This window comes from Zeus faber (assembly GCF_960531495.2).
Source record: "Zeus faber genome assembly, chromosome: 12".
In the NCBI taxonomy this organism is placed as follows: domain Eukaryota; kingdom Metazoa; phylum Chordata; class Actinopteri; order Zeiformes; family Zeidae; genus Zeus; species Zeus faber.
Window position 1 is genome coordinate 32,805,521 of NC_137196.1, and position 19,826 is coordinate 32,825,346.

General features: G+C 45.0%; 1 protein-coding gene across 3 annotated transcripts; it reads left to right on the forward strand.

Moving 5' to 3' along the window:
* Positions 1–1,089: 1,089 nt before the first annotated feature.
* ttc19 (tetratricopeptide repeat domain 19) lies at positions 1,090–18,509 on the forward strand. Of its 3 annotated transcripts, none has more exons than XM_080010803.1 (11): positions 1,090–1,151; positions 1,323–1,450; positions 1,578–1,666; positions 2,034–2,144; positions 2,222–2,260; positions 2,794–2,850; positions 4,385–4,446; positions 4,798–4,892; positions 14,446–14,600; positions 16,747–16,909; positions 17,141–18,509. In XM_080010803.1, the coding sequence occupies exons 1-11, from the start codon at positions 1,111–1,113 to the stop codon at positions 17,278–17,280; spliced, it is 1,080 nt and encodes a 359-aa protein (XP_079866929.1). In that variant the 5' UTR covers positions 1,090–1,110; the 3' UTR covers positions 17,281–18,509. The 3 variants fall into 3 exon arrangements, with proteins under 3 accessions (XP_079866929.1, XP_079866928.1, XP_079866930.1); XM_080010802.1 differs by having other exon boundaries at positions 17,146–18,509; XM_080010804.1 differs by lacking the exon at positions 4,385–4,446 and having other exon boundaries at positions 2,794–2,860; positions 4,803–4,892; positions 17,146–18,509.
* The last annotated feature ends 1,317 nt before the right edge of the window (positions 18,510–19,826 follow it).

Below are 19,826 nucleotides of genomic sequence, written 5' to 3' on the forward strand. Positions count from 1 at the left end.
TGGGGGAACTGGCAGGTCTGACTTGGGGGAACCGCCTGCAGGAAACGACTGGGGTGTCTGGGTGGTGGACCCGACGGGTCCGGCTGGGAAAACCGGCAGGTCGGGGGAATGTACAAAAGTAAATATCCACTGTGAAAGTAACAAAGTACAAGTCGTTTGATACCATACTTCAGACTTCATTGAGATTATTTAATGACAAGTGAATCTAAAAATCCAATTATGAGTACATTAGTAAGTGGAATTAAGTTTCCATCGATGTAAACACTAGTCATTAATCTAGTATTAGGACATGTATTAGAACTAGAACTAGTTCTAGTATTAGTACTAGCTCTAGTCTAAGACTCAGAACTAGCGCTAATACTTAGCGCTAATACTAGTATTAGTATTTTAACTAGCACGAGTTCTAGTATTTTTTCTAGTACTATTTCTAATAAGAGTACTAGTTCTAGTGTTTGTATCAGAACCAGCACCAATACTAGTATTAGTATTAGTTCTGGTATTAGTATAAGCACTAGTTCTAGTATTAGTTTGAGTTCTAGTATTATAACTAGCACTAGTATTAGAACTAGTTCTAGTATTAGTTCTAGTATTTTTATTAGCACTAGTACTAGTATTAGTTTTAGTATTAGTACTTGTTCTTGTATTAGTGCTAGTTCAAGTATTTGTATTAGCACTAGTACTAGTATTAGTACTTGTTCTAGTATTAGTACTAGTTCTAGTATTATGTGAGAATAAGTACTAGTATTAGTATGAGTTCTCGCATTAGTATTAGATCTATTTATTTTATAAGTAATAGTTATATTATTAGTTCCAGTAGTATTTTAAATCCCAGAACACTTTGCATTCTCCCCATGATGCAATGGCATCAAGTGGAATTAAAATTATATTAGTAGTTATGCATTGGGATTCAAATTAATATTTTGTTCTGGGAAAAAAACGAGACAAGATAAAGTTAACATTGAAATGAATATACTTTAAATTTTAAATAAATTACAATAAGCAGAAAGTCCATGTGCACCGTGTTTCAGTTTAAAATAACGAGTATAAAACCTTTACTTTGGAGAGGGCGCCGACGTCACATCCCGTCATTTCCCGGAAGCAGCGATCAAGATGGCGCTGCGCACAGCGGCTTGGCGTCTGTTTACTGAGAGGTTAAACACTGTTCAATTAAAATGTTAAACTGTTTTATTAAAAGGTTAAACTGTTTTGTTAAAATGTTGCATTGTTTTGTTAAAAGGTTTTGTGAAAACGTTGAACTGTTTTATTAATAGGTTTTTATTACATGATTTAAGTTTCAATAAAAGCTTTGTTTCTCCTGGCAGGGCGGTGTTGGCCACTCTGAGGTTATCTGGACGAACCTTCAGTTTTATTCCGAAAAGTCCCGAAAAGCACGGGAGAAGTGGGAGAAGTGGGAGCTGCGTGTGGAGCAGGGCAGCATGGGGCGCCGCAGGTGTGTGTAACAGTGTTAGTGTGTAACAGCAAGCTGAGCTCGCTGAGCTTCATCACCGTTCCAGTGCCAGTCCCTCGTCGTGTGCGGTAACCATGGTAACTATGGTAACCCTCTGTTTGCATCCCAGCGTTCTCCTTGTTCTTCGCCGAGGAGGACCCGCGCGACGACGAGCAGAAGAAGGAGGACGAGGTCGTTCTGCTGCTCAAGAAAGCAAAGGTACGACCTGCAGGGCGAGCCCGAGCTGAGGCTTCCAGACCTGTTTACACAATGCATTCTCCTAAATTCATCATTTTGACGGAATGAAATGATTCCTGTGAGACAAGTCAGAGCTGAACCGACTCCTCTGAATCAAACAAAGAGTCCATGTTGTCACACGGGGAGTGGAGGTATTTTCATTCTTTGGTTCTTCACTTGATTTCCACCTTCTGAAGAGTGTTGATCTGAGTTTATTAACCTGAGTTTTACCATTTACATTACATTTAGCAGACGCTTTTATCCAAACGAGTTCAATGAATAAACCTGTTGTTTTGAGCTCTTTCCATGTGTTTGCATTTTCTCTTTCCTCTGGTGTGTGTGTGTGCAGCTCAGTATGTTTCGGGGTCAGCTTCACACTGCTTCAGCTCTGCTCCACCAGGCAGCAGCTCTGAGTCACCATAGCAACAACACCCAGGCTTTGATCTACACCTACTGTCTGGTACTGTAACACATAGCTACACACACAGCAACACACACAGCAACACACACTGTAACGCTGTAACTCTCTGTCTCCAGATGGGGAACCTGGCCTACGTCCAAGGTCGACTGGACAGTGTGAGTCTGACGCTTCAGTGGTGCTTCATCCTGAGGAAGGGGAGGGTGGCTCCTCCTCATTATCCTCCCCCTCCCCCTCCTTTTCCTCTTCATCCTCCTCCTCTTCCTCATCCTCCTCTTCATCCTCCTCCTCATCCTCCTCCTCCTGCTCCTCATCCTCCTCCTCTTCAGCCTCCTCCTCCTCATCCTCCCCCTCCCCCTCTTCATCCTCCTCCTCCTCCTCTTCATCCTCCTCCTCTTCCTCATCCTCCTCTTCATCCTCCTACTCCTGCTCCTCATCCTCCTCCTCTTCAGCCTCCTCCTCCTCCTCCTCATCCTCATCCTCCCCCTCCTTCTCTTCATCCTCCTCCTCTTCCTCATCCTCCTTCATTCTCCTCCTCCTGCTCCTCATCCTCCTCCTCTTCAGCCTCCTCCTCCTCCTCCTCATCTTCATCCTCCCCCTCCTTCTCTTCATCCTCCTCCTCCTCTTCATCCTCCTCCTCTTCATGCTCCTCTTCATCCTCCTCCTCCTCATCTTCTGCTTCTTCTTTCAGGCTGAGAAACTCTTCAAAGCTGCGCTCAGCTACATGCTGTCTGGAGGCACGCCAGAGGTGTGTTACAGTGTGTTGGAATGTGTGTGTGTGTGTGTGTGTGTGTGTGTGTGTGTAACAGTGTGTCTTAATGAGTGTGTGTTACAGTGTTAGTGTGTGTGTTTCAGTGTGTGTTAATGTGTGTGTTACAGTGTTACAGTGTGTCGGAATGTGTGTGTGTGTGTGTGTGTGTTACAGTGTGTCTGAATGTGAGTGTGTCGGAATGTGTGTCTTAATGTGTGTGTGTGTGTGTGTGTGTGTGTGTGTTTCAGTGTGTGTTAATGTGTGTGTGTTACAGTGTGTCGGAATGTGTGTGTGTGTGTTACAGTGTCTGAATGTGTGTGTGTATGTTAAAGTGTGTCGGAATGTGTCTTAATGTGTGTGTGTGTGTGTGTGTTACAGTTTTAGTGTGTGTGTGTGTTACAGTTTGTGTGTGTGTGTTACAGTGTTACTGTGTGTGTGTGTGTGTGTAACAGTGTGTCTTAATGTGTGTCTGAATGTGTGTGTTACAGTGTGTCTGAATGTGTGTGTGTTACAGTGTGTGTGTTATAGTGTGTCTGAATGTGTGTGTTACAGTGTGTCTGAATGTGTGTGTGTGTATGTTACAGTGTGTCTGAATGTGTGTCTTAATGTGTGTGTTAGTGTGTTTCAGTGAGTGTTAATGTGCATTGTGTTTGTGTGCGTGATACAGTGTGTCTGAATGTGTGTGTGTGTTACAGTGTGTCTATGTGTGTGTGTTACTGTGTGTCTGAATGTGTGTGTTACAGTGTGTCTGAATGTGTGTGTTACAGTGTGTCTGTGTGTGTGTTACAGCGTGTCTGAATGTGTGTGTGTGTGTGGGTTCCAGTGTTAGTGTGTTAGTGTAAGTGTGTTACAGTGTTAGTGTGTGTCTTAGAGTGTTTGTGCGTTACTGTGTTAGTGTGTGTGTTAGTGTGTTACAGTGTTAGTGTGTGTAACAGTGTTAGTGTGTGTGTAACCGTGTTGGTGTGTGTGTAACCGTGTTGGTGTGTGTATAACAGTGTTAGTGCGTGTGTAACAGTGTTAGTGTGTGTGTAACAGTGTTAGTGCGTGTGTAACAGTGTTAGTGTGTGTGTAACAGTGTTAGTGTGTGTGTTACAGTGTTAGTGTGTGTGTTACAGTGTTAGTGTGTGTGTTACAGTGTTAGTGTGTGTTACAATGTTACTGTGTGTGTAACAGTGTTAGTGTGTGTGTTACAGTGTTAGTGTGTGTGTAACAGTGTTAGTGTGTGTGTTACAGTGTTAGTGTGTAACAGTTTGTTTGTGTGTTACAGTGTTAGTGTGTAAGTTACAGTGTTAGTGTGTGTGTAACAGTGTTTGTGTGTGTTACAGTTTTAGTGTGTGTTACAGTTTTAGTGTGTGTGTGTGTGTGTGTGTGTTACCGTGTTAGTGTGTGTGTTACAGTGTTAGTGTGTGTGTGTTACAGTGTTAGTGTGTGTGTTACAGTGTTAGTGTGTGTGTGTGTGTAACAGTGTTAGTGTGTGTGTCACAGTGTTAGTGTGTGTGTCACAGTGTTAGTGTGTGTTTCATCTCTGAAGGACGATAACGCCGTCATTGAAATTTCCCTGAAACTTGCCACCATCTATGCTGGACAGAACAGGTACACAGTGTTGATATTATTAGTAGAATTAGTAATATAGTATATAGTATATCATTATAACCTCACCAGTACTCTTCTATTCAAAAATTATTCATGTAGTTATTATATTTTTGTTATTTTAATATTCATGTAGTTATTATATTAAGTATATAAGTCAGTGTATAATAAGTTATTGTTTTATTCATGTAGTTATTATATTAAGTATATAAGTCAGTATATAATAAGTTATTATATTATTGATGTCGTTATTCTATTTTTGTTATTTTAATATTCATGAAGTTATTACATTAAGTATATGTAAGTAAGTATATGTATATGTTATGTTAGTATATGTTGTGTAATGGGTTGCAGGGCAGACTTGGCAGAACATGGATATCGGTTCTGCACAGAGTCCCTAGTGGCCAAACTGGAGAAGTACAGCACTGCCCCAGCAGAGGAACAGTCAGGTAGATACTTGCCTAGCAGCTGCTGACTGCACCTCCTGACTGTACCTACTGACTCCTTACTGACTGCACCTACTTACTGTACCTACTGACTGTACATACTACTGACTACTTACTGACTGCACCTACTGACTGTACATACTTACTGCATCTACTGACTATACATACTGACTATTTACTGACTGTACCTACCGACTGTATATACTAATTCCTTACTGACTGCACCTCCTGACTGTACCTATTGTACCTGTACCTATTCACGGCTGATGTTTGAGTCCAATCCACGCTACTGACATTAATGACTGTCATTCTGCTTTACAAATTCCTGTAATTATAAACCATAGACCCAAATCAAGTAACTTCCCTGTATCATACAGGAATCGAAACAATTTACTACCGGTTCGGACTCCAACTATCAGTCCCCCGCAAAGCCATACACTAACTAATAAGTCATTTTTAGTTGATAAGATTATAAGTACCATAACCTGGATTTCTCTACTGACTGAGACCTGGCTGGACAGAAATGGCACCGTCGCACTCATTGAGACAGCACCTCATTGAGACAGCACCTCATTTCAAAACTAAAAACATAGAAAAACAAAAAGCCCCCTGGAGAAATGAAGCGGTTATTAGGCAGCTTCAGAGAGAGTGCCGCCAGGCAGACCGAAAATGGAAAAAGACAAAACTTCAGGTTCATCATGAAATTTACAAGGATAGACTCAGTCAATACAATCTAGAAATTAAACAGGCCAGACAGTCTTTAGTCTCTAAAATCATTCATGAAAAATCAACAATAGTAAAGTGCTCTTCTCCACTGTTGATCAACTTATTAATCCACCATCTACAACCCTGTCAGAGATGCGCTCCACTGAAAAGTGCGAGGAGTTCGCTACATTCTTCAGTAAAATGATATCTATTCGACAGAATATTAGTGCCTCAATATCCAGAAATGAACCTACCTTCAGTTCTCCAGTAATATGACTGCTGCCATGTCTCACTTCGTCCCCTTAGACATAAAAAGACTGGATAATATTGTTGGTCATCTCGGGTCCTCCACCTGCTGCTTGGACCCTCTCCCTACGACATTTTTTTTTTTTTAAACAGTTTTTAACTTCCTGGCACATGAGGTATTAGACTTTATAAACGACTTTCTTCAATCAGGTATATTTCCTGCAGCATTTAAAACAGCTGTCATTAAAGCACTCCCGAAGAAGAGCAATCTCCATCCAACAGTTATTGCCAACTACAGGTTCATTTCCAACCTGCCGTTCCTCAGCAAAATACTTGAAATACAAAATACTTAAACTGTTTACCTTCACCTTAACAACTATCTCACATCACACAGACTTTTGGACACCTATCAATATGGCTTTCGACCTCACCATAGCACAGAAACAGCACTTATTAAAGTTCTGAATAATCTGCATATAAACACTGATGCTAAAAAAACGATCTGTTGTTCTGCTGCAGGATCTCAGCGCTGCCTTTGATACTGTTGACCATCACATTTTATTAGAGAGATTACAAAAATGGGTCGGCCTATCTGGCCCAGTTCTAAACTTTGTGTCCATTGGAGATTTTGTCTCAAACAAAGTGGATATTATATGTGGAGTGCCCCAAGGTTCGATTCTGGGCCCATTATTGTTTAACCTCTATAGGCTCCCACTTGAACATATTATAAAGAAACACTAAATAAATGACCATAATTATGCAGCTGATTGACAACTGTACATATCTCTATCTCCTGATGACCTAAAGTTCAAAGTTCAAAGTTTGCTTTATTGTCAATCATACCATGCAACATGTAATTACACAGAGGATCAAAATTGCGTTTCCCCATACTCCAAATGTGCAAGTAATATTTGTAACACACAACATATAACATGAAACCTACTCCCCATACACTCCCTCACTCAGTGTATTAATGATATTAATGCATGGATGTCACAGAACTTTTTACAACTGAACAAAGACCAAACAGAAATACTAATCTTTGGTGCAAAAGCTCAAAGACAGAAAATTGCAGCTCATCTCAGTTCTCTGTCCCAGGAGAGCAAGAATGAAGCCAGAAATCTGGGTGTAATCATAGACGCCAATCTAAATTTTAAGAGCCATATCAATCACATCACAAAATTTGCCTTCTACAATCTAAAAAACATTTAAAAATGAAGAGGCTTCCTGTCAAAAGCGGACTCTGAAAAATGAATCCATGCATTCATAAGGAGTGGATTGGACTACTTTAATGGCCTATTCAACAGCCTCCCGAAATCAGCTGTGCAGCGGCTATAGTTAATCCAAAATGCAGCTGCACACGTTCTCACTGGGACTAAAAAGTTTGAACACATCACACCTGTTCTTAGATGTCTACATTGGCTCCCTGTCAAAACTAGAATTGATTTTAAGATACTGCTTCTTGTATATAGAGCTCTAAATGGCCTTGCACCTCAGTATATAAAATAAATGCTCATTATACAGGAAGCAGCAAGAAGTATCAGGTCCACAGGCAGTGGTCTTTTAACTATCTCGTACCAGCTCTAAAGCAGGAGAGGCTGCCTTCTATATCTATGCCCCAAGTAAATGGAACGCCCTACCGAGGACCTGAGCGAGCCCCCCACACTGAACACTTTAAAAAGCAGCTTAAAATGTTCTCTGTGTGTGTGTGTCTGTGTCTGTGTGTGTGTCTGTGTGTGTGTGTGTGTGTGCTGTGATATGTTTATTCTGCACTGACTGTTCTTATCATTTCACAGACATTTTATATATTTTCTTTGATTGTATTTCTTTATAAAGCACATTGTGTTGCCCTGCCATGAGATGTGCTTTATAGTGACTTGACTATTGACTGCACCTACAAACTGTACCTACTGACTGTACCTGCAAACTGTACTTCTTTACTGTACCTATTGACTGCACCGACTGACTACTAACTGACTGCACCTAATGACTGTACTTATTGACTGCACCTACTGACTGTACTTCTTGACTGCACCTACTGACTGTACTTCTTGACTGCACCTACTGACTGTACTTACCGACTGCACCTACTGACTGTACTTACTGACTAATCCGACTAACTGTACTTACCGACTGTACCTACTGACTGGATCGACTGACTGCACCTACTGACTGTACTTATTGATTGCACGGACTAACTGTACTTATTGGCTGTACTTACAGACTGCACCACTGACTGTATTTATTGACTACACCTACTGACTGACCCTACAGACTCTTCTTACTGATTCCTAAAACGTAATGCAGTAAGTCGAATGCTATAGAATAAAATCAAAATATATAGAATAAAATAAAATAGAATAGATAAAGGGAATAGGATTATTTATATGGGATAGACTTATGTATATGGGATAGGCTAATTATGTATATACAGATATGTGCCTTAAAGTGGCATGTGAATAAAGTGAGGTAGTGTTTGTGAGATGTAGCACAGTATACAACAGTGCGGCGCAGAAATACGGTAACACCAAAAAACCCAGAACAGTGACACAGTATGCGGTACAGTATGCTACATACAGTACAGTGAGGTAGTGGGGCCTATGTGTGTGGCTCAGTGAGGACCCCTGGTGAGGTCAGCATTGACAGTTCTTATGGCTTGCGGGAAAAAACTCTGTCTCAGTCTCTCTGTTCTCGCTGTGTGACTGCGGAGGCGCTTGCCTGACCGCAGCAGCTGGAACAGTCCAATGTTGGGGTGGTGAGGATCCTTCATGATCCTGCAGCTCTGCAACTATACCTCCTGGTGTATAAATCCTGCAGGGAGGGGAGGGTAGTTCCAGTGGTACGTTCAGCTGAACGCACCACCCTCTGCAGGGCCCGCCTGTCCTGAGCAGTACAGTTCCCACCCAGGCAGTGATGTTGCCTGTCAGGATGTTATCCACTGCTCCACAGTAGAAGGACTTGAGGATCCTCACCGAGACCCGGAATTTCCTCAGCTGCCTGAGGTGATAAAGACGCTGCCTCGCCTTTCTCACCAGTGTCTGGAGGTAAAGTCCATGTTAAGTCGTCTGTGATGTGGACTCCCAGGAACTTGAAGCTGCTCACCCTGTCGACAGAAGTTCCATTAATCACCAAGGGCGCGTGCCACAATCAGCTCCTTAGTTTTGCTGACGTTTAGGTGGAGTCTGTTGTCCTGGCACCAGAGTGACAGGTCAGCCACGTCCTCACGGTAGGCCTTCTCATCGCCGTCGGGGATCAGGCCCACGACAACGGTGTTGTCAGCAAACTTGATGATGGTGTTGGAGCTGGACCTGGCCACACAGTCATGTGTGTACAAGGAGTACAGTAGGGGGCTGAGGACGCAGCCCTGGGGGGATCCTGTGTTTAGAGTGAGGGAGCTGGACATGTGCTTCCCCACCCTAACCACCTGGGGCCTGGCTGAGAGGAAGTCCAGGGTCCAGGCACACAGCGGAGTGTTCAGTCCTCGCTCCTGCAGCTTGACAGCCAGTCTGGTGGGGACTGTGGTATTGAAAGCTGAACTATAATCGATGAACAGCAATCTCACATAGGCCCCCTTCCGGCCATCCAGGTGCGTAAGCATGGTGTGCAATATCTGGGAGACCGCGTCATCCGTGGATCTGTTCTGCTGATACGCGAACTGCAACGGGTCCAAGGTGCGGGGGAGGGAGGCGCAGATGTAATCCTTAATCAGCCTCTCGAAACACTTCATGACCACCGAGGTGAGGGCCACCGGACGGTAGTCGTTCAGGCAGGTTGGAGAGGCGATCTTCGGGACAGGAACGACGGTGGACCTCTTGAAACAGGACGGGACCACTGATTCAGCCAGGGAGATGTTGAATATTGTAGTGAACACCGGGGCTAGCTGGTTAGCACAGGTCTTCAGTACTTGCCCAGATATGCCATCTGGGCCCGCAGCTTTCCTGGTGTTCACCCGCATCAGAGCCCTCCTGACGTCATGCTCCGACACTGAGAGTGCGCGCTCACCCCAGCGGTGTAACTCCAATTAGCCGACGAGCTAGCGGTGCTGTTGCCAGACTCGAACCGCGCATAAAAGGAGTTCTGTTCGTTGGCTAGGGAGGCGTCCACACTCGTGGCTGTGGATGAGCTGCTCTTGTAGTTTATTATATTCAGCAGCCCCTGACACAAGCGTCTGGTGTCCCGTTGCTCCATCTGTAGCTCCACAGTCTCTCTGTACGTCCGTTTAGCGTCCTTCACCGCCCTCCGCAGATTGTATGACGCCGCTTTGTAATTGTCCATATTTCCAGATACAAGACCGTCGTTGTAAGTGACCGTGCGAGCATTCAGAGCGCAGCGGATGGATTTATCCACCCACGGCTTCTGGTTTGGAAATATCCGATCTTTCACTGTGGGAACGATGCTGTCCACTCCCGTAGCCACGAAGGTCACCGCTACGTCCGTAAACTCGCTGACGTCACTTGAACTTGATTGGAACATGTCCCAGTCTACGTCAGTCAGAGCGTCCTGAAGCGCAGCCTCTGATTGGTCCATCCACCGCAACACTTCCCTTGTCACCACCCATTCTCGCACGATCAGAGGCCTGTAAACGGGAACCAGCGAAATCGTGGCGTGATCTGATTTCCCGAAGGCAGCCCACCACAGCCGCGTCAGGATGTATGTTTTGAAATCCGCACAACACATCATACAGGTCAGACAGTGCTGTGTTGGTGTCCGCTTGCGTTGGAATATAAACGGCTGTAATAATGACCGTGCTGAATTCCCGGGGGAGATAAAATGGACGGCATAAGAAGGTCAGCTGTTCCAGGTTCGGCGAGCAGGAGCAGGAGAGGGACTTGGTGTTGTTTGGGGGGCACCAGCCGTTGTTTACCATGAGGCAAACGCCTCCACCTTTGGATTTCCCCGACTCCCCCGATCTGTTGCCGCGGAACACGGCGAAGGACTCGGCTGGACGAATGGCTTCAAGCGCACCAGTGGGTTCAGCCATGTCTCTGTCGGGCAGAGGACGCAACTGTTCCTCGTGTCCCATTGGAATTCAATCCGAGCTCGAAGTTCATCCATCTTGTTCTCCGGAGACCGAATGTTGGCAACAAGGATGCTTGGCAGAGGTGGAAAGTAAGGTTGCGTCCTCATTCTGACCCGAATGCCGCCTCGTTTACCACGATGCTTTCTCCGTGGGCCCCCTCGTGGAACAGTAGCTCCATTTTTGTTGTTGTTGTGGAGGAGGAAGAAGAAGAAGAAGAATGTTCGCGTGTAGAATTTCAGTCGGCCACTCTAGTTCCACGGATAAAAAGTCCCAAAGTTCTTCTTTTAGGGAACTTCCCTAAAAGAAGAACTTTGGGACTTTTTATCCGTATCTGTAACGGATAAAAAGGAACTGGATCTCCGAACTGGATCTGTAACTGTATCCACGAGTGCATCGCGGCCATAAGAGATAACTGCCAATGCTTTTTTGGCGGACATTATGATGAAAAAACTGAAAAAAATACTAAAATGTGCAAAGTCGACCGGAGCGCAGGCGACCGCAAGAGGCGGCGCCACTATCGCCAAGACTACTGATTGTACTTACTGACTGTACTTACTGACTATACCTGCCAACTGTACTTCTTGACTGCACCTACTGACTGTACCTATTGACTGTACCTACTGACTACTGACTGACTGCACCGGCTGAATGTACTTACCGGCTGTACCTACTGACTATACCGACTGACTGCAGGGACTGGCTGTACTTATTGACTGTACGTACTGTCTTTACTTATTGACTACACCTATTGACTGTACCTACTGACTGCACCTGCTGACTACTTATTGACTGTACTTACTGACTGCGCCACAGACTGTACTTATTGACTCTATCTACTGACTGTACTTATTGACTGCACCTACTGACTGTACTTACTGGCTATACTGACTATACTTATTGACGGCACCTGCTGACTGTACTTATTGGCTGCACCTACTGACTGTACTTATTTACTGCACCTACTGACTGTACTAACTGACCGCACCTACTGACTGTACTTACCGACTGTACCTACTGACTATACTGACTGACTGCACCTACTGACTGTACTTACAGTGGGGCAAAAAAGTATTTAGTCAGCCACCAATTGTGCAGGTTATCCCACTTAAAAAGATGAGAGAGGCCTGTTATTTTCATCATAGGTTCACCTCAACTATGAGAGACAAAATGAGAAAAAAAATCCAGAAAATCACATTGTCTGATTTCTAAAGAATTTATTTGCAAATTATGGTGGAAAATAAGTATTTGGTCAATAACAAAAGTTCATCTCAATACTTTGTTATATACCCTTTGTTTGCAATGACAGAGGTCAAACGTTTTCTGTAAGTCTTCACAAGGTTTTCACACTCTGTTGCTGGTATTTTGGCCCATTCCTCCATGCAGATCTCCTCTAGAGCAGAAACAGAAACAGTCTTTAATCGTCACACGACACTCCACAACACATGCTTGCACACACACACACATGCACATGCTTGATGGTGGCCGGTGAAATGGCTCCTCTGCTTTTGACCCATCCTGGCTTGTCCTTCCTCCGGGGGCACAGCCAGGAGCAGTGGGTCCTTACTGACGTGAGGTGGAGGAAACCCCATGTGAACACGGGGAGAACATGCAAACTCCACACAGAAAGGCTCCTGTTTTTTTGGAAGATAACCCGCCGGAGCACGGTGCCAACAGCGCCCCAGGCGGGAATCGAACCCAGGACCTTCTTGCTGTGAGGCAGCAGTGCAATGCACTGCGCCACCGCGCCACGATGTGGTGTTTTGGGGCTGATGCTGGGTAACACGGACTTTCAACTCCCTCCAAAGATTTTCTATGGGGTTGAGATCTGGAGACTAGCTGGGCCACTCCAGGACCTTGAAATGCTTCTTACGAAGCCACTCTTTCGTTGCCCGGGCGATGTGTTTGGGATCATTGTCATGCTGAAAGACCCAGCCACGTTTCATCTTCAATGCCCTTGCTGATGGAAGGTTTTCACTCAAAATCTCACGATACATGGCCCCATTCATTCTTTCCTTTACACGGATCAGTCGTCCTGGTCCCTTTGCAGAAAAACAGCCCCAAAGCATGATGTTTCCACCCCCATGCTTCACAGTAGGTATGGTGTTCTTTGGATGCAACTCAGCTTTCTTTCTCCTCCAAACACGACAAGTTGAGTTTTTACCAAAAAGTTCTATTTTGGTTTCATCTGACCATATGACGTTCTCCCAATCCTCTTCTGGATCATCCAAATGCTCTCTAGCAAACTTCAGACGGGCCTGGACATGTACTGCTTAAGCAGGGGGACACGTCTGGCACTGCAGGATTTGACTCCCTGGTGGCGTAGTGTGTTACTGATGGTAGCCTTTGTTACTTTGGTCCCAGCTGTCTGCAGGTCATTCGCTAGGTTCCCCCCGTGTGGTTCTGGGATGTTTGTTCACCGTTCTTGTGATCATTTTGACCCCACGGGGTGAGATCTTGCGTGGAGCCCCAGATGGAGGGAGATTATCAGTGGTCTTGTATGTCTTCCATTTTCTAATAATTGCTCCCACAGTTGATTTCTTCACAACAAGCTGCTTACCTATTGCAGATTCAGTCTTCCCAGCCTGGTGCAGGTCTACAATTTTGTTTCTGGTGTCCTTTGACAGCTTTTTGGTCTTGGCCATAGTGGAGTTTGGAGTGTGACTGTTTGAGGTTGTGGACAGGTGTCTTTCATACTGATAACGAGTTCAAACAGGTGCCATTAATACAGGTAACGAGTGGAGGACAGAGGAGCCTCTTAAAGAAAAAGTTACAGGTCTGTGAAAGCCAGAAATCTTGCTTGTTTGTATGTGACCAAATACTTATTTTACCGAGGAATTTACCAATTAATTCATTAAAAATCCTACAATGTGATTTCCTGGATTCTTTCCCCCCCATTCTGTCCCTCATAGTCGAAGTGAACCTATGATGAAAATGACAGGCCTCTCTCATCTTTTTAAGTGGGAGAACTTGCACAATTGGTGGCTGACTAAATACTTTTTTGCCCCACTGTATGACTGTTCCGACTGACTGTACTTATTTACTGCACCTACAGATTTTACTTACTGACAGCACCTACTAACTGCTTATTGACTGCACCTACTGACTGTACTTATTGACTGAACCTACTGACTGCACCTACTGACTGTACTTATTGACTGCACCTACTGACTGTACTTAGTGACTGTACTTATTCACTGTACCTACTGACTGAACTTACTGACTGTACCTACAGATTGTACTTACTGACTGCACTTACAGACTGCACCTACTGACTGCACCTACTGACTGTACCCACTAACTGCACCTACTGACTGTACTTCCTGACTGCACCTACTGACTGTACTTATTGACTGCACCTACTGACTGGACTTACTGACTGTACTAACTGACTGTGCTTATTGACTGCACCGACTGACTGCACCTACTGACTACTTACTGACTGCACCTACTGACTACTTAATTACTGCACCGGCTAACCGTACCTACTGACTATACTTATTGACTATACTGACTGTACCTACTGACTGTACTTATTGACTGCACCTACTGACCTATCCTGTCGGTTGCCATGGTGATGTCCTCCAGAGGAGCAGAGGAAGGAGTCTCGGCTGCTCCTGGGTCTGTGTTTGGACTCCAGGGCCCGGTACCGAGCCTCCACCCAGAGGCTCAGACAGGCGGAGCATGACTACAAGGAGGCCCTACGGATCTGCAGGGAGGAGCAGGGCGAAAGCCACCCGCAGGTACCCAGTACCAAGTACATAGGAGGACCCAGTATTTAGTACCCAGTACCAAGTACATAGGAGGACCCAGTATACAGTACCCAGTACCAAGTACATAGGAGGACCCAGTACACTGTACCCAGTACACAGGAGGACCGGGTACACTGGAGGGCCCTGTACACAGTACCCAGTACCTAGTACACAGGACCCTGTGTCCTGTATTCTCCAAAACAGGGGTGGGCAAAGGCCCACGGTGTTGTTTAATCCGGCCCGTGAGGCATTTACATTCACAACAATCCTTTAATATATTTAAATTTGTTGATTTTATTTCACTGTTATTTTCCTGTAATACTTAATGGTAGCACCAGATGGCGCCGGACCTTCTCTGATGTCAAGTCACTCTTCACTTTACCTCATCGTCACGTATGCATCACCCATAAGAAAATGAGCGGACAAAAAAGCACAAAATTGACAGCGAGTGTCAGGTTTTCAAGAAAGATTGGATTGAAAAATATTTTGGATATATTGCCTAATTTTTGGAGTTAATGGGGAGAGACGATGATTTTCTCGAGCTGAAAGATGCGCACTGGCTTTGTGATTTGGCGTTGGCTGTGGACGTACTGGCACATGAATGAGCTGAACGTGAAGCTACAAGGGAAAGATCAGTTTGTTTACCACATGTATTCAAAGGTGAAAGCCTTCAAGGTCAAATTGACTGTTCTCTAAACAAATGACAAACAAATCATTTGCTCATTTCCCCACATTAGCACTGAAACAAGCCCCAAAAGCCAGCAAATACAGTCAATGAAACAAGCCCCCAACATGCCAGCAAATACAGTCAATCACTGGACGACTTGTGCGGAGAATTCTGCCGTAGATTCTGTGATTTATAAATGTTTGAAAAGGTAGTTAAGCTGGTGTCATGTTCCTGTCACTGATGATGAGGCAGCACCACAGGAATCACAGCTGGAGCTGATTGATCTCCAGTCTGACTCCGTCCTAATGGAGAAGCTCAACTCTGTCAAATTGGAGACGATTTATGCTTCAACTGAACCAGACAAAGTTTTCAAACATCCCACAGTTGGCACAGAGGATGCTGGTGTTATTTGGCTCTACCATAGAGTATGAACAGAGGATGCTGCTGTTATCTGGCTCTACCTACACCTAGTTTGATGAACATAAACAAAACACTCCACAGAGCCCAGTTTACTGATCAACACCTGGAAAAAAAAATGGCACCAGATTTTGATGCGCTGGCAAAATAGAATGACCACCAACACTAGCAACACCAGCAACAGTAATTTAAAAATTGGGATAAGAGGAAATGGATTTCCCTTTTATTTTAAACTTTATTTTTGCTCATTTTTCATCTCATCTACTAATGGTCAGGCCAGCCGGTCAGTTTTAAAAACAAAATGTGGCCCTCGAGCCAATAAGTTTGCCCGCCCCTGCTCTACAACAGTAGCTAGTATGCAGTACAGAGTTCCGAGTACACAGTACACAGTACCCTGGACCCAGCACCTAAGCCCTGGTCAGTCCCTGGGATGTGGAGGCCTCAGACATCCTGGTTCTGGTACTGAGGGTTCATCCTTCCATCCAACCAATAGAGGGCTCATTCCCTGACTGCTGCATCAGTAGTCCTCCACCCACCGCTGCACCAGTAGTCCTCCACCCACCACTGTGTCACTAGTCCTCCACCCACCGCTGCGCTGGTTGTCCTCCACCCACTGCTTTGCCATTAGTCCTCCACCCACCGCTGCGCCAGTAGTCCTCCACTCACTTCTGCGTCAGTAGTCCTCCACTCACCACTGCACCAGTATTCCTCCACCCACTGCTGCGTCAGTAGTCCTCCACACACCACTGTGCCAGTTGTCCTCCACCCACTGCTACGTCAGTTGTCCTCCACCCAATGTTGCGCCAGTAGTCCTCCACCCACCGCTGTGTCAGTAGTCCTCCATCCACCGTTGCGCCAGTAGTCCTCCACCCACCGCTGTGTCAGTAGTCCTCCACCCACCGCTGTGTCAGTAGTCCTCCACCCACCGCTGAGTCAGTAGTCCTCCACCCAATACTGCTGTTCTTTGCAGCTTGAGAATAAAGATGAGAAAGAAAACCTTGTTCCCTCCATTTGCCCTCGTCCTCCTTCTGATCCTTCCATCTCTCTTGTCAGACGCTGGTGTTGATGAGTGACCTGGCCACCATCTTGGATCTACAGGGCCGCCATGCTGAGGCCCTGCCGCTGGTAGAGACAGCAGTGACGCTGGGTCGGCAGGTGGAGCACCCAGACCTCCATGTGCTTCTGGGGAACCTGGCAGGAATCCTGCTGCACCATGGTAACAGCACTGTGCGAAGAGCATTGTGGGAGGGGCAAATGAGCTGTGTGGGTGGAGCTAATGAACTGTATGAGTGGGGCTAATGAGCTGTGGGCGGGGTTCATTCGCTGTGTGGGTGGGGATAATGAGCTGTATGGGTGGTGCTAATGAGCTATGTGCGGGGGGGTTAATGTGATGTGTGGGCGGGGGTAATGAGCTGTGTGGGTGGGGATAATGAGCTTTGTGCTCCAGGGAAGGTGGAGGCGTCGCTGCATCTCTACAGAGAAGCTCTGAAGGCAGCGCAGGCGGCAGGAGATGGAGAGTGTGTGGAACAGATCCAGGACGGACTGAGAGAGGTGGAGAAGAGAAAAGAGAGAACCAACCAACAGTGAGACAGGTGGAGCAACACACAGATGGATGAGTCCATCCTTATCATTTGCCTGGTGACCCGTGGACCCACATGGCAGATGTAATATAAAAATAAAATAACTTATTTTGAAAATCAGAAGTGCAAAGTATGGATAAGTTCCTAGAGGCATAAAAGTAGTTTGAGTGAGCTACTGACCCTTGAAATGGTGGATCATTAAACATATGATGGAACTTTTATTTTCAAAATGAAATGCTGAGGTAGGTTTAAAAACTTTTGTCAGATGAACTCATTCATCTTTAACTGTTTGAAAAGTGAATTTAAAATGTATTGCAGTCCAAGAGTTGTTGTACTTTGAAAATCTGGTTGTGTCATTTGTAGACGTCCGTAACGACCGCCGTGCATGAAGCAGTGCATTATGGGTAAACCAGCAGCTGCTCTCCCTCCTGAGTGTTGGACAGTATCGATTGAATATCTGAATATCAAACTAACTTTACCATGGTCTGTGCATCCCACCGTCCCAATATCAGACAGACTTTACCACAGATTCAAGATTCAAGAGGTTTGTCACATACAGGGCTGCTTGAAAGTATGTGAACCCCTTGAGCAGTTTAGATGTTCCTGTTGTTTTACCATGATTTTGTTTTATCATCACCAGTTTTTATGTATGAAATGTCAGATGTTTATCAATTGCATGTACTTGTTTAGTGTGACTTAAGTAGCCCAAAAACTACATGGAATTAGTGTATATGCAGAAGTAAGTGAACCCCCAGCTGCATTGGTTAAGTCAAGCAGGTAACAGACTCAGGTCAAACACATTTGGGTGCTAAATGAATCCTCTAAGCAGACCAATGAAATGAGACATCCTTGGGAAAGGGTTTGGCCTGCCCTAATTAAAAGAGAGAGGAAACCAACCAGACCACTGTGGTCCCATACAAATCAACAATGCCGAGAGGAAAGGAGACATCCGAGGACATGAAGAAGAGGGTAGTGACAGCCCATCGGTCTGGGAAGGGCTATAAGACCATCTCCAAAAGATTGCAGCTCCATCCATCCACTGTGAGACAAATCATTTACAAATGGAAGGCCTTTGCGAGAGACTGGTTAGTGGTTACAGAAGACGTTTGGTTGAAGTAATGGCTGCGAAAGGAGGAGCCACAAGCTACTAATAAAAGGCTTCACATACTTTTGCACATGTTCAATTTTCAGTTTTTGTGAAGTTAACCACTTTTGTTGAATTACATAATGAAAATATCTGTGTGTCCATTATTTGGAAGGTGTGCTTTACAAATTGGGAATTGAATGTATGTTTAATAAGGTTATTTTAATGTTTTTTATAAAAACTGACCATGTCTGGAAAGTTCAAACTTTCAAGCAACACTGTACATATACATATATGCAGGAGATTATGTACAATAGTTACTAAACTGAACATAACTAACCTAATTCCTACCTAGCAACTAACTGATTCCTAAAATGTAATACAGTTAGTGAATAGAATAATATAAATAAAATAAGACTCAAAAAGATAATACAAAGTGGTGGTACAAAATAGAAGGGAATAGAGTTATGTATACGGGATAGACTTTGTATTTACAGATATGTGCAGTAAAGTGCATGTGAATATACGGTGATATACAATACACAACAGACCTACACAGCAATACAGTAACACCCAAAGAACAGCAGTACAGTATGCAGTAACCCAGTATAGTGAAACAGCGTGCAGTACGGTACACAGTAACATTACATTACATTACATTTAGTCATTGATCAGACGCTTTTATCCAAAGCGACTTACAATTGTTTAAACACCGACGGATGCAGCCATCAGGAGCAATGAGGGGTTAAGTGTCTTGCTCAAGGACACTACAGCATGCTAGCAGGAGGAGCCTGGGATCGAACCAGCAACCTTTAGATCACTAGACCACCAGCTCTACCGCCTGAGCTACCATCCCCGCATCCCCGCATCCCCGCAGTAACCCAGAACAGTGATGCAGTACAGTACTCAGTAACCCAGAACAGTGATACAGTATGCATCATACAGTATACATCATACAGTACAGTGCTACATCTTACAGTACAGTACTGCATCATATAGTACAGTATACAGTACAGTAAATATCATGCAGTACAGTATACATCATGATGGTGTTGGAGCTGGACCTGGCCACACAGTCATGTGTGTACAGGGAGTACAGTAGGAGGCCGAGGACGCAGCCCTGGGGGGGATCCTGTGGTCAGGCTGAGGGAGCTGGACATTTGCCTCCCCACCCAAACCACCTGGGACCTGGCTGAGGAAGTCCAGGGTCCAGGCACACAACGGAGTGTTCAGTCCTCGCTCCTGCAGCTTGACAGCCAGTCTGGTGGGGACTGTGGTATTGAAAGCTGAACTATAGTCTATGAACAACATCTCACATAGGCCCCCTTCCGGCCATCCAGGTGTGTGAGCGTGGTGTGCAGTACCTGGGAGACCGCGTCATCCGTGGATCTGTTCTGCCGGTACGCGAACTGCAACGGGTCCAAGGTGCGGGGGAGGGAGGCGCAGATGTAATCCTTAATCAGCCTCTC